The 16259-nt window shown below is 39.7% G+C and overlaps 1 protein-coding gene across 3 annotated transcripts in view; it reads right to left on the reverse strand.

The window, feature by feature from the left end:
• The window catches only part of FRAS1 (Fraser extracellular matrix complex subunit 1), a 502305-nt gene that overhangs the window by 315563 nt on the left and 170483 nt on the right, over window positions 1–16259 (reverse strand). For all 3 annotated transcript variants that reach the window (XM_043906392.1, XM_043906393.1, XM_043906394.1), the window contains one exon: window positions 611–718. In XM_043906392.1, the coding sequence (XP_043762327.1) occupies window positions 611–718 (108 nt within the window). The remainder of the gene's footprint in view (window positions 1–610; window positions 719–16259) is intronic.

Consider the following 16259-nt stretch of genomic DNA (forward strand, 5'->3'; position numbering starts at 1 on the left):
TCAAAAAGTAAAAATAAAGCAATTTAATAAAGGAGAAATGAGGAAATATCCCACACACATTTGGTTAGACACCAGCAGATTTCTTGATTAAAGTCTACCCTATGATCCTAGGTAGTCCAATGATACAGTCAGTTGCACAATAAACAATATCTTTAGAAAATCATCTTCGAGAAGTCAATCCTGACTTGCAATGCATTCAGTGGCTTGTAAAATGGTGTGGCTAGTAGCAGTAGCTATGGCAAGTGTCAGATCCAGGGAAGATCTCTGGACAGCACCTTCTTAACTGCATAATCATATTAAGCTCCCTAAAATCTCCAGGCTACACTTTCATTTCTGTAAAGTGGGGATATATATATATCTACTCCACAGAACTTCAAATGGGATAACACTTTAAATGGGGTAACACTGTAAGACCTTTAAGTTTTAACCTTGAGTGCCTCATTCAGAGTAAATGTCCAACACACAGAAATTAAGACATTCTTAGAAATGATATGCTAAAACTGTATTCCATAAACTTTGTAATTAGAGGTTGTGATAAATGTCAAAACCAGATGACCGAAAAAATGCAAACATCCAGCTTTACATTTAGAAAACAATTAGGACACCATACCTTCTCAAAGGCACACTGAGGGTTTCTGCAAACAGCGGGTTTGCAGATAACGATATCACCATGGCAACGGCAGTTCTGGCATGAATCCGGCTTCCAAATGGTGGCATCCTGCGAAGAAGCATAAGCTCTGAGTTAAAACCTGATCAGTCAAGGTGGGAGCATACAGAAGTGGCGCCATCAACAGCCCCACGGCCTGAACATCTCAAAGGCAAAGGAAAGTCATAGGCACATGCAGAGCTTGCTGGGTCCTGATTAAACCCCGAGAAGCTATAAAAGCAGCCTAATCCATTTCACCACAGTCAACCCACGTAACCAGAGACAAGGGCATGCAGCAGAGAGCTGTCGATTTCCAGAGTAAAAACAATCGATTGGACTGAAATCCCAGGAGGACAAGCTGCTCCCTGACTTGAGGTTTCTCTGTGCTGCTAACTAGCAGAAACCATCAGAGTGTATCCAGAGGAAAATGACGCTTGGACTAGCACTAACCAGCTTCCTAAGAGCAGCTTTTGCCACTGGGTACTTTGAGCACCTCACACTTCACTTCCCAGTTCTTTGGTACTACATCTGCTCACACTCATCTATTCCATGGCTCACCTTTACCTCTGATGGGACAAAGTGGAGACGTCTCCCATCACCGGGCCCTTGCCTGTCGCCCTAGCCTCAGCAAATCTGACAGCTCTGAGACTTCTATCTGTCCACGCTAGATGGTCAAGCCATCGGACAGCCCCAGCCTCCTTTCTTCTGGCCTCACAGCTTATCTTCTTCCTGCTTCCCTCTTCTCCTTGACTCTCCCAAAGACAGCTTGCAAACCAACGCACTTCTTCAAGCCTCAACCTCAGAGTGAATCATTTCCTAAGCCTTAAGCCTATGCACTGCAGCCTCCACTCGGGTGTGACTCCTCATGGCTTCTCTGGAAGCCCACTGTCTTCTGCACATATTGCTACACTTTTACTGAACTCACAAATTCCTGTTACCCTGCCCGGACCAGACTGTGAGCACCCCACAGCGGGCACTGTTCTGGGCCCGGCACGCTGGAGGTCTTTCTAAACCAAATGTTCACTGTGCACGAGTCGCTTAGTGAAGGTTTTGTCCTCCTTTCTATACTTCCTCATCCTCTTGTCCTCCAATAACTGAAGTATTACTCAAATACATTGGAGAGAAGTAAGGGAAACTTCTAAACTCTTGACAGAGTCACAGACTATTGGCACTAACCTGAACTGGGATGAGCTGGGAAAAGCATGGGTGCTGGTAAAAGATGCTATCACACAAAGGCAGACACCAAATGTGACAGCTAACTTCTGTGTCAACTTGGCTAGACCATGGTACCCAGCTGTTTGGTCAAATACAAGCCTAGATGTTGCTGTGAAGGTATTTCATAGATGTAATTAACATTTATAATCAGTTAAGCAAAAGAGATCACCCTCAACAATGTGGATGAACCTCATCCAATCAACTGAAAGCTCTGAGAAAAGCAAGATTTCCTGAAGAAGAAAGATTTCAGCCTCAAGACTGTATCACAGAAATTCTGCCTGAGTTTCTAGCCTGTTGGCCTGCGCTACAGGCTTCAAACTTGCCAGTCCCCACAATCACATGAGTCAATTCCTTAAAATAAATTCCTCCATTTTCCCCTCTCTCTTTCTCTCCCTCTCCCCACCCCCATACATATACATATGGTTGGCCATAATATCTTATGGAAAAAACCCAGACGAACTTTTTGGTCAACCTAAAATATATGCTTCCTATTCGTTCTGTTTCTCTGAAGGACCATGTCTGAGATACCAGCACTGGTACAGACTCACATGGATTGTGCACAACAGTCTCAAGGAAAAGTGAAGTCGTCCTTTGTGTTCAGAAATGCTAAATGTATAAGCTTTTAGGGAATGTGCTTCAAACTCCAAGTGATATAAGAACTACAAACCTATCTGAAGTGAGATGACATTTCCAGTGCCTAATTCATGAGAAACTTGAATTAAAGCAAATGCATACTGGAACCTGACTTGGAACACCTCTGAATTTCTTCCTCTTTATGTTAAAGCACATTCTTCTGAAATGACAATTGTGTGCCAACCACAGTCTACTCTTAACCCAAAAAGCAAGGACAAATAGGTGAGGGGGGGGGGGAAAATTCATTCTCAAGCACAATGTAATATATGTTCCCTGTTGATATAAGAAAATAGTATCGGCTTCAGGATACAGACGAAATAAAAATGACAACTTCATGAAGTCAGCAGCTGCTGTTTATTGATCACGTATGCTGTGCTGACAGGAAGTGTTGTTAGGAGAAGGCACTTGCGGCGCTGGAGAAGGCTGGCCTCGATCACCTTCCTGGCCTCTGCCATCATCGGAGAGGGCTGAGCCCAGCAGAGAGGGAAGCCAGCGTGCATCAGCGCTTCGTGAAATTCTTACAGGAACAACAACCCTATGAAGCTGGCGCTGCAATTATCATGACTATTCCCACATGAGGAAACAAGGCGTGAGAGATTGAGCAATTTGCTCAAGTTCACAAAGCTGTCTGAGACCTAAGAACTCAGTCTCTGAAATCAGGCTACTGGATTTGAATCCTGGTGTCACCAGTCATTAACAGTGAGTCCATTTTATCAAGGTTTCTGTGTCCCAGGTTCCTCATCTGTAAAGTAGATAAAGAACTAAACCCATAGGCTGTGTGAAAAGATCAGATGAGACATGTGCTTAAAGAGATTTGAACAGTGCCTGGAACTTATCAAAGGCCCATTATTTACTTTTAATGCAATTTATTGTTATTCCAAATTCTTCCTGTGATGTCATAGGCATTCAGCAAGTATCTTTCTAAACACTTCCTTTTCTTGGAGTGAAAATATTCCTCTCAGGACCCTGTCTTTCCCGTCTTCCCACTACAGCCTACACAGGCAAAGCAGAGTGAAGCTGTTATTTAATTAGCACCCAAGCTTTGAAAGGGCTTCCCTTGAGGTTCAGCTGGTAAAGAATCTGCACCTGGGTTCGATCCCTGGGTTGGGAAGATCCCCTGGAGAAGGGAATGGCTGCCCACTCCAGTATTCTGGCCTAGAGAATTCTAGGGACTATATAGTCCAAGGAATTGCAACGAGTCGGACATGACTGAGCAACTTTTACTTTCACTGGAAAGACCCAGAAATGTTGCATTAGAAGAAATGAATGAATCCATAGATTGCATTTTCAAGACCACTTAGGTCATTGGAAAAGCATGTGTAACCATGAACCCATCTTCCTTTTCACTCAGACCTCAGATGATCACACCAGTTCCAGGTACTCGCTTCAACCCAGGGTGGCTCTAAAACTCCCTCCATTCTTACACCAGGCATTAAGTTCTTCCCCACACCTCAACTACTTCCTCAGTGACCCTAGACTCCAGAATAGTCCATTATACCTTTTAACAGCTTTCAATCACTGGGCCTAGCTCACTCAACTCTAAATAGAATGTCCTAAAAACATGGAATATTTTTTCATTTTCATTTGCAGAAACATGACTTTTCAATATGTTAATTAAAAACTAAATTTCTGGGCCCAGGGAGCATTCCTGAATTTGTTCACAGATCTGAGTTCCCTCCAGTATGCCACTTCCAGGAAGGAGAGCTAGCTTTATTCCTCTGTGTATAGCCCCTCCACTGAGCACAATTACTGAGTGTCGGCTGACTTCATTAGTGAACAACCTTGAATACTTACTTATCCTGAAGAAAATTTCTTTCCCCATGATTTGAGATATCCCAGTTAGGATGAGAGGTCTTGAGAAAACAATATTTAAATGACATTCACTACAAAACCCCCATAATGTTGAAGCTTATTAGTTCACTGAAACCAAACTACAAAGACTTCCCTAGTGGCTCAGATGGTAAAGAATCCGCCTGCAACACAGGAGACCCGGGTTTGATCTCTGGGTTGGGAAGATGCCCTAGCGAAGGGAATAGCAATCCACTCCAGTAATCTTGCCTGGAGAATTCCATGGACAGAGGAGCCTGGCAGGCCACAGTCTATGAGGTAGCAAAAAGCTGGACATGACTGAGCAACTTTCACTTTCAAACGACAAAGAAAAATTTTCTTCATCTAGGCATTTTCAAAAAACTTCCTTATATTAATGTCCTCATAGAGTCTATAATTTATGGTTAATTTTAAACAAAATGAGCCCTTTACCAAGGCCTAGATAGATAGCCATATATTTTTCAGGTCTAAAACTTTAGGAATCAATTCCTATAGTACCATAAAATTGCTTTATGAAGAAAGGGATACTAGAGTTCCTCAATCACTAAAACTGGATAAAGCCATAAAGTCCAAAGAAATAACACTGTAAAGTAAATTTTACAGATTTTCCATGTTACCATTGCAATTCTGTCGCTTTATAATCCTCTCTTCCAATCTAACACACTCTGCAAAAGAAATAGTCTTAAAATAGTTTTTCACTAGAATGTAGATTAAAGGATTAGATTATGACAAACCTAAAAAGCAACCTAAATGGCTTTTAATATTTCTAATAATAAGTGAATAAAGTGTTCTTGCAGATATACAGTGCCTCCTCCCCCAGACATGTTGAAGTGATAGCAAGGTGCTTCAAAAAAACAACAACAACTATTTCACTTGGTTAAGTATTTATAAATATTTGTTTAATGCTAAAAATAAACAATGACTACATCCCTCTGAGTACTCAGATTGCTGGGGAAACATTATTTATGATATTCTATAATAGTTTATCAACTGTCGACATAATTTTTTTATCTGAATGTTATAATAACCCTATTTTAACTATTGATTTATTCATCTCATTTTAAATCTCCTTGGCTTGTTAGGCCAAAAATGAGAAAGGAGGAATAAAATAACCCCAAAGTTGTGCTTTCAAGTTACAAAATAGTAAGCAGAATATAATGTGTTTTTATAATTAAAATATATTTCTGTGCATGGTCACAGGATTCTTGGTGATTTTTTGTCTCTTTCCTTTATCCTTATCCATACTTTTTGTTATTTCAATAGCAAAATATATGTAACTTGTGTGATCTTTTAAAGTTAATTTCAAAATATAAGAGAAAAAAACAAAAATATGGTACCCTTTTCTCTACAAATGATAGGTAGAAAGCAACCGAATTTTGAAGCTGAACTGGCATGGGGGGAAGGGAGTTAAATAAAAGCACCCAACAAATACCTAAGAGTGAGCCATTTACCTAAACCTTTGTGTTATTATCAAACATTTCTTCTTGTATTCAGTAAGATTTTAAAAAACTGTCTCTCTATTTGTCCTTGAGTGCCATGAAAGGACTGCAATATTCCACTGGGCCTCCTGTCTCCATTTCTGGAAGTTCATTTTCCTGACAAGTCTGGTTTTCAGGAAAGATAATCCATATGTAAGGGTTCTTTGACCCAGCTCCAGTTCGGACACAGAATAAATGGTTCCTGTTTGTCAAGGAACCATAAAGAAACGAATCAATAACTTTCATAAGGTTATTTCAGAGTTCAATTCTTTCCCCAAGTGCCCTTCCTCAGACAGCTTAGATAAACAATGCCTTTTTCATTTGGTCTCATTTTTAAGTTCATGTGAAACTCTTTATCCACCCCCAAATAAAAGGGAGCAGAGGACACTTATTGGTAAGAAAAGTTAAGAGTCCTTGTATTTACATTAAATTCCCCCCTTGCAGGAAGAACAAACACAAGCCAAAGGCAAACAAAACAGAAAATGGTGATCCCCTTCCTGTTTGAGACCTATTTTTAAAATCTGCTGTTATTGTTTAGGGTCTAAGTCATGTCCAACTCTTTTGTGACCCCCATGGACTGAAATGTACTAGGCTCCTCTGTCCATGGGATTTCCCAGGCAAGAATACTGGAGTGGGTTACCATTTCCTTCTCTAGAGGATCTTCCCGGCCCAGGGATTAGATCTACATCTCCTGAATTGACAGGTGTGTTCTTTGCCATTGAGCCACGAGGGAAGCCTTGCTCCACACAATACACCCTTATGGAGTTTGTTCTGCACATCAAGGACTGAAGTAGTTTCACACTGTGGCGTTCTGGAGTGATTAGCTTGTACCTGATCTCCTCCTGCTGTTGTCTTAAAATGATAAAGTTGAAGGAATCAATCATAAGAAGATCAACTTAGATACAGGAACAATGTCATGAACCACAGATGAAAAGGTAGCTTCTTTATATAACTGCAAATGTCTTTGTTCAGTCGGCTGACACGAAACCCTGAAAGGCACAGCAAGTTACCATCATGTTCTTGTACATATATCTTCTTAGAGTAGTGAGCTAGCACTGGTGGAGGAGCAGAAAAGAAAGGAAAGGGAAGGGAACAAGCTACTACCACGGGCCAGTACTTCTCCAGATCTCCCACACACTCAGCATCTCAGGGGCCCTCCCAGCATCTCGTGGACAAAGCATCACTACACTACTTTTTCATTGATGGAACAAGGTGTGAAAAGGCTGAGTGGATTGTCCAGAACTCATCTAGTAATGGGTGGATCTGGGATTCAAATCCATCCTTTTTTCTTCTACGCTGTACTGTTATCATGTAATATTAATAACAATTAATGATTTATTATATATACATATTTATTATATATATTACATATACATAATTATTACATATATATATATATATATATATATATATATATATATGCCTTATTTGGGGGCTTCCCAGGTAGCTCCAGTGGTAAAGAACGCACCTGCCAATGCAAGTTGACGTAAGAGACGCAGGTTTGATCCCTGGGTTGGGAAGATCCCCTGGAGGAGGGCATGGCAACCCACTCCAGTATTCTTACCTGGAGAATCCCAGGGACAGAGGAGCCTGGCAGGCTGCAGTCCATAGAGTCAGAGTTGAACACAACTGAAGTGACTTAGCATGTACCTATACATGCCTTATTTTATGTACATAGTGTGTGTATAGATAGATAGATACTAGAGAGTAGTCTTACCATTTCAAATCACTCCTGCACTTTCTCACTTTAATAGGCCAATAAGATGAGATAAACTACGGCGCTGCTGCTAATTTTCAGGGGAAAGGACTGCGAGGTTAAGTGACGCACCTGCCTAACAGACTCCCCTGTGCCTCCAACAGCACACTCCCACCCCCTCTTCATCTAATTCTCACACATCCTCCAAGTCTCAGCTGAAACATCACCTCTTCAAGGAGACCTTCTCTGCCTCCTTAACTAAGTCAGTATTTCCCTGTCTCATGTTCCCAAAGCTCCCCCTGCTTCCATAAAGCCAATCTTATTTCTCCAAGTTCTTTTGGCACAGTAAAGAAAAATAAGAAAGAGGGCATCTTCTGGATTTCAGATGTTTTGGCATGTTCACATCTTTCATGTCTTCCCAAAATATTTTGAGATACATACTATCATCATCTCCATTTCACAGATAAGGAAACCAAGAGTCCAAGAGTCTAGGTAATATTCCCAAAGCTTCTAAGTGACTGTCAGTTCAGTCACTCAGTCATGTCCAACTCTTTGCAACCCCATGGACTGCAGCACACCAGGCTTCCCTGTTCATCACCAACTCCCGGAGCTTACTCAAACTCATGTCCATCGAGTCGCTAATGCCATCCAACCATCCCGTCCTCTGTCGTCCCCTTCTCCTCCTGCCTTCAATCTTGCCCAGCATCAGGGTCTTTTCAAATGAGGCAGTTCTTCCCATCAGGTGGCCAAAGTACTGGAATTTCAGCTTCAGCATCAGTCTTTCCAGTGAATATTCAGGACTGATTTCCTTTAGATTGACTGGTTGTATCTACTTGCAGTCCAAGGGACTCTCAAGAGTCTCCTCCAATACCAAAAGTTCAAAAGCATCAATTCTTCTGTGCTCAGCTTTCTTTATGGTCCAACTCTCACATCCATACATGACTACTGGAAAAACCATAGCTTTGACTAGACGGACCTTTGTTGGCAAAGTAATGTCTCTGTTTTCTAATGTGCTGTCTATGTTGGTCATAACTTTTCTCCCAAGGAGCAAGTGTCTTTTAATTTCATGGCTGTAATCACCTTCCACAGTGATTTTGGAGCTCCCCCAAATAAAGTCTGTCCTTGTTTCCATCATTTCCCCAACCATTTGCCATGAAGTGATAGGACGGGATGCCATGATCTTTATTTGCTGAATGTTGAGTTTTCAGCCAACCTTTTCACTCTCCTCTTTCACTTCCATGAAGAGTCTCTTTAGTTCTTCACTTTCTGCCATAAGGATGGTGTCATCTGCATATCTGAGGGTATTGATATTTCTCCCGGCAATCTTGATTCCAGCTTGTGCTTCATTCAACCCAGCATTTCTCATGATATACTCTGAATAGAAGTTAAATAAGTGGGGTGACAATATACAGCCTTGACGTACTCCTTTCCCTATTTGAACTAGTCTGTTGTTCCATGTTCAGTTCTAACTGTTGCTTCCTGACTTGCATACAGATTTCTCATGAGGCAGGTCAGGTGGTCTGGTATTTCTACCTATATCTAAATCGATGTCCATTTGACTCTAAAGCTTCCATTTTCCCCACCATACCCACATCTGTACCCACAGCCTTGGTCTATGGACACAAAGTTATACAAGTTATCCGCATATCAACTCAAGGACCAATGCCAACATGCTAAGTGCATGCTCAGTTGTGTCTCTTTGTGGCTCTATGGAGTCCCCTGCCAGGCTTTTCTGTCCATGTGATTTTCTCAGCAAGAATACTGGTGTGGGATCCTCCAGGTGATCTTCGTGACCCAGGGATCGAACCCTCATTTCCTGTATCTCCTACATTGCAGGCAGACCCTTTACCACTGCCACTGGGGAAGCCAATACGGTAGAGTGGATAAACTTGGGTTCAAATACCGATTCAATTACTTCCTAGCTTTGGGAACTTAGACAAATCGTTTAGCTTTTTTGAGCTTCCATTTCCTAATATATAAACTAAGGATAAAATTGGACCCAATAGGGTGACAGTGAAGATGAAATAAACTAATGTACTTACTTAGCACAGTGACTAGTGCATAAAAAGCACTTAATAAATGTCAGCTGTGAGTCTGATTACTTGCCACTATATTAACCAGTTGACCACAATATTTTCTGTGATGGAATACTTGTAGCACTTAGAGATTTATTTAGAAAATCCCTCCAGCTTCCAAGATAAGGGGAAGTTTACTTTCCTATAGTTTAAATGTTTACAAAATATTCTTCTATAGAGTGTTGTGGAAATTATACTCCTAGAGTAGTATACAAACAAAATACTCTTCAAAATATAGAATAAAGTTAAATATCCAGTGAATGTGCTTCACATTCCAAATTCTGAAGCAATGGAAACACAGGCTTAGCTCTTCTATTTTTACCCCCAGCTTTCCATTTGTTCTAACACAATCCTGTTACAGTAAAAGCCCAACCTAAGAGGACTCCAGTGGCAAAGTAACCCCCATAAATTCCTGGAGAGGTTAACCACAGAAAGTTCTATAGTGAATAAAAAATCTGCCTCATATTTCCACTCAAAGTAATCCAGTTACTAGGGAGAATCTAGGATAGCTTAAGCTTGAAATTGCTTTTTTTATTCTCTCTAGCAATTCAACTCTCAAAGACTTTATTTCCTATTTCTAAAGCAAATGGAGAAAAAAAAATCAAACATTCAAAATGTTTGCACATGAAATTAAAGTATAGCTATACCATTATCTCTCATATTAAAATTATTTATTTTTTTGTCTTCCACTCCCCACTAGATCATTCTCATTTGTTCTATAATTAGTTGTTTACATCTATCTCCCTCCCCAAAATTGAGGATAATTTCTTTACACAGAGGTAGCTTTGCATTCTCATAGTGATTGAAACATGGCAGGCACTCATAATGATTCTGACTGAGTTAATGAATGGATGGATGGGTGGATGGATAGATATTCTCAAATCTAAATAATCGCTAGTAATTTTGTGATGTAATTGCTGAAAGTCAAACACACCGACAATAGCACTTCACTCTCCAAGCTGCTCTTGTGGCTGCAGCAGCCCATTTCAATGCGTGCTATTTGAGATCCAGCCTTCTAGACCTATGTTTCCGTCAAGACTTTTGTTCTAAAAGAGTCCTTCTATTTCTGCCTGGTGTATTCCAGCATGCCAAAGCTGCATAATAGCACTTGAAGCTATGCAGCAAAACCTTCATCCCTAACTTTTCCTTCGAGCTAGTCTCTTGGCAGTTGGTCTAGTTAAACTGGCCAACCAGTAAATGGTTGGGAGTTGTACTGGCACTCACATTCCACCAGGTAAATCCACATTCCACAATGTCTGTTGTCAGGCCCAGCCAAGGCCTTGACTCAAAGACTTCAACACTGGTGAGCGGCCTCATGATTTAATGTAGAGCATGCTGCTAAACAGGGACTATGCAACCCCAACAGGCATTTAAAATTTTGCTTTGAAGAATAAAGTTTAGGGTGTTACTGGCATTTAATAGACAAGGATCATAAATTCCAGATGTCTCGTAATAAGCAAGACATTTCAGCACCTAGAAAACTGTCCCACTTTCACATGAACTTCAAGTGTCCCACAAAACATTCACAGCAATGAAAAATCTGTTTATAGTTAACTGATAATATATTTCAACTGTTCCTGTTTTACACATAAAGACTTTATTGAGTGCCAATAATATACACTGTATTGTCCAGGAAATTAACTAACATGTAACTCAAACAAAGATTTTAGTTTATTTTGTTTAGAATTTAATGAAGATAACAGAAGACAATCAGAACATATATTGGAGATTTTATAAAACCTATGAATATTTCATCAGATAACCAATATCTATAAGCACAGTTAATTTCAAACTGCAAAACAGAAAACAAACATATGAGATTAATTTTGCTTAACTGCAGACTGGATATAACACACACACACATACACAACAATAACAACAACAACCAGAAGGATAAGTAGTAGAAAACCACAAACAACAATGACCACAACCAGAAGGATAAGTAATAAAAAACCCCCAACTGACACATTAAGAACAAAAAGTATGGAAACCATGGAAAAGAGTATGGGAGACACAAGGAACATGACACAAGGTTTGATATATGGGCAACTGAGTCCTGAGAAAGAAATAGCAGAAAATAGGCAGAAACAAACTTTTCAAGAAATAATAGCCAGGAATTTCTCCAAACAGAAGAAAAACATCACGCCATAGATTCAAGAAGTACTATGTACATCAAGTAGAATACACATAAAGAAAACACCTAAGAACATCAGGGTAAAACTCCAAAAATTCCACAGCAAAGAGAAAAAAATTTTTTCCTCCAACTTGTCCCTGCTTTCTCCACCCCAGTCTTGATAACCACCTTTCTACTGTAAGTTTCTACCAGTTTGCCTTTAAAAAAAAAAAAAAATTTAGCCTATAGTTAATATCATGCAGTCTTTCCTCATGTGGCTTATTTCACATAACACAATGCCCTCCAGATTCATCCATACTGTTGTAAACTTAGAATTTCCTTCCTATTTAAAGCTGAACAATATTTCGCTGTATTTATATGTGCTATATTATCTTTATCCATTCATTCATCAAAAGACATTTAGATTGCTTTCATAAAGAATAATCTTCAAAGCCAGAGAGGAATTAATTTCAAAGATTAATACTAAAACTGACAGCTAACTTCTGCACCAGAAAAAAAAAGGTGAAAGGCAGAAAACAAATATTTAAAGAAAGAAACAAAACAATCATCAACTTAGAACTGTATACCTAACAAAAATATCCTTGAACAATGAAAATGAGATAAAGATATTTTAAATTAATAAAATGTGTGAGAATTTGTCACCTACAAACTCAAACTAAAGAAATGAAAATATTAAATAAATTCTGCAGACAACAAGAAAATGATTCTAGATGAAAACACAGTAATGTAAGAAGGAACTTACAGTAATCAAAACATCAAATATGCAAGCAATCTAAATAAATAACTGTACAAAACAAAATGTTGACATCTTGTGAGATTTGAAATATATGTAAGTTTAAAATGCCTAATAAAAATAACAAGATAGTAGAGGAATAAATAAAGCTGAAATGTTTCAAGGTTCTAGTATTAGTTGGGAGGAGATAAATAAAATGATTACTACTGTAATTCTGTAATTTCTAGGATAACCATTAAATAAATAAGGCATGTATAACTAAAAAACTAATGTGAAATTAGATATACACAAAAAGGATTAGATCCAAAAGACAAACAGAGAAAAAAAGAGAAAAAAAAGAACAGAAGTGACAAATAGAAAACAAATAGCAATATTAAATATAAACCTTAAATTATGAGCAATTACAGGCTTCCCTGGTGGCTCAGATGGGAAAGAATCTGCCTGCAAGGTGGGAAACCTGCGTTTGATCCCTGGGTTGGGAAGATCACCTAAGAAGGTAATGGCAACCCACTCCAGTATTCTTGCCTGGAGAATTCCACGGACAGAGGAGCCTGGTGGGTTACAGTCCATGGGGTTGGAAAGAGTTGGATATGACTGAGTGACTAAGCACACAGCATATGAACAATTACATTGACAAAAAATGTTAAAGGATAAAGACTGTCAGATTGGGTGAAAAACAGAGCAGTGGATACAATAATACCGAGAGCCTTTATTATAAAATATCAGCTGAATTTCCCAAAATAAAACACCATATGTAGATATGTATCTGTGTTGTTCAGTCTCTCAGTTCAGTTCAGTTCAGTCGCTCAGTCGTGTCCGACTCTTTGCAACCCCATGAACCGCAGAACACCAGGCCTCCCTGTCCATCACCAATCCCGGAGTCCACACAAAACCGTGTCCATTGAGTCGGTGATGCCATCCAACCATCTCATTCTCTCTCGTCCCCTTCTCCTCCTGCCCTCAATCTTTCCCAGCATCAGGGTCTTCTCCAATGAGTCAGCTCTGCGCATCAGGTGGCCAAAGTATTGGAGATTCAGCTTCAACAATAGTCCTTCCAATGAACACCCAGGACTGATGTCCTTTAGGATGAACTGGTTGAATCTCCCTGCAGTCCCAGGGACTCTTCAAGAGTCTTCTCCAACACCACAGTTCAAAAGCATCAATTCTTCTGCACTCAGCTTTCTTTATACTCCAACTCTCACACCCATACATGACCACTGCAAAAACCATAGCCTTGACTAGACGGACCTTTGTTGGCAAATATCTCTGCTTTTAATCTCTGCTTTTTAAAATGCTGTCTAGGTTGTTCATAACTTTCCTTCCAAGGAGTAAGTGTCTTTTAATTTCATGGCTGCAATCACCATCTGCAGTAATTTTGGAGCCCAGAAAAATAAAGTCAACCACTCTTTCCACTGTTTCACCATCTATTTGCCATGAAGTGATGGAACTGGATGCCGTGATCTTAGTTTTCTGAATGTTGAGTTTTAAGCCAACTTTTGCACTCTCCTCTTTCACTTTCATCAAGAGGCTTTTTAGTTCTTCTTCACTTTCTGCCATAAGAGTGGTGTCATCTGCATATCTGAGGTTATTGATATTTCCCCTGGCAATCTTGATTCCAGCTTGTGCTTCCTCCAGCCCAGCCTTTCTCATGATGTACTCTGCATATAAGTTAAATAAGCAGGGTGACAATATACAGCCTTGATGTATCCTTGTTGTTCAGTCTCTCACTCATGTCCAAATCTTCGCAACCCCATGGACTGCAGCATGCCAGGCTTCCCTGTCTTTCACCATCTCCTGGAGTTTCCTCAAACTCAGGTCCATTGGGTCAGTGATGCCATCCAACCATCTCATCCTCTGTCATCCCCTACTCCTCCTGCCCTCAATCTTTCCCAATATCAGAGTCTTTTCCAATGAATCAGCTCTTCACATCAGGTGCCCAGAGTATTGGAGCTTCACTTCAGTATCAGTCCTTCCAATAAATATTCAAGATTGATTTCCCTTAGGATTGACTGGTTTGATCACCTTGCTGTCCAAGGGATTCTTAAGAGTCTTCTCCAGCATCACAGTTCAAAAGTATCAATTCTTCACCATTCAGCCTTCTTTATGATCCAATTCTTGCATTTGTATATAACTACTGGAAAAACCATAGCTTTGACTATACAGACCTTTGTTGGCAAAGTGATGTCTCTACTTTTTAATACACTCTCCAGGTGTCACAGCTTTTTTTCTAAGGAGCAGAAATCTTTTAATTTCACGGCTGTAGGCACCAACTGCAGTGATTTTAGAGACCAAGAAAATAAAGTCTGTCACTGTTTCCATCGTTTTCCCACCTACTTGCCATGAAGTGATGGAACTGGATGCCATGATCTTAGTTTTTTGAATATTGAGTTTTAAGCCAGCTTTTTCACTCTCCTCTTTCACCTTCATCAAAAGTCTCTTTAGTTCCTCTTAGCTTTCTGTCAGTAGGGTGGTGTCTTCTAGATATCTGAGGTTATTGATATTTCTCCTGGCAATCTTGATTCCAGCTTGTGAGTCATCCAGCCCAGCACGTTGCATGATGTACTCTGTATTAAGTTAAATAAGCAGGGTGACAATATACAGCCTTGACATACTCCTTTCCCTATTTGGAACCAGTCTGTTTTTCCATGTCTGGTTCTAACTGTTGCTTCTTGACCTGCACACAGGTTTTGCAGGAGTCAGGTAAGGTGGTCTGGTATTCCCATCTCTTGAAGAATTTTTCACAGTTTGTTGTGATCCACACAGTCAAAGTTTTAACAAGGCAGAAGTAGATGTTTTTCTGGAATTTTCTTGCTTTTTCTATGATCCAGCGGATGATGGCAATTTGATCTCTGGTTCCTCTGCCTTTTCTAAATCCAGATTGTACATCTAGAAGTTCTTGATTCACATATTGTTGAAGCCTAGCTTGAAGGATTTTGAGCATTACCTCACTAGCATGTGAAATGAGCACAATGTATGGTAGTCTGAACATTCTTTGGCATGGCCCTTCTTTGGGATTAGAATGAAAACTGATTTTTTTCAGCCCTGAGGCCACTGCTGAGTTTTCCAAATTTGCTGGCATCAGATATGTGTATATTTGTATGTATTTATACTTCTTTGTCAATCAAAATAAGATTTTAGAGACTAATTCCTTTAAGAATTCAATTCACCAAGAACTTATTGGGGATTCTTCATTGTCGGATACAATATGCAAGTACGGAAAAAATATAGCCCAAACCAGAGACAGAAGAATACAACCCAGTCCCTTATATTTGCCCTTGAACTTGAAATACAATCAAAGAAGCAAGAGATTTGAAACAACTACACAACAAAAGACAAGAAGTGAAGAAAAAACCTAGTGTAGAAAAAGAACACTAGACAGAGTCAGAACCTTCTTTGACCAAGAAGGGCACAGTAGACAAGCAACTTACATGGGTCTCAGATTCCTCTTCCATAAAATTCAGAGATCAGACTATATATCCATAATCTAGAAATGAGTTTTGGGACCAAAAAATCCTGGGCTGGAAATCAGCTCTCTGCCTTAATAATTACAAAACCTTAAGCAAGACAATTATCCCAACTCAACCTCAGTTTCCTTTTACATAAAAAGAATAAAGATAATAAAATCTACCCAGGAGGATAAATTAGGTAAAACATTTGCATTTCTTGGCACAGTGCCCAGAAATTACAGCGTAGAGCAGTGCCTTCCACTTCTGCAACTTTAGACCTTCCTGTACCCAGATAAATCTCTCTATGACCTCTGCTACTCAAAGGAATCATCACTATACCCCGTGCAGAATTTATAAAGTAGCCCATTGGTTGTTG

This window comes from Cervus elaphus, chromosome 6 (assembly GCF_910594005.1).
Source record: "Cervus elaphus chromosome 6, mCerEla1.1, whole genome shotgun sequence".
Lineage (NCBI taxonomy): Eukaryota > Metazoa > Chordata > Mammalia > Artiodactyla > Cervidae > Cervus > Cervus elaphus.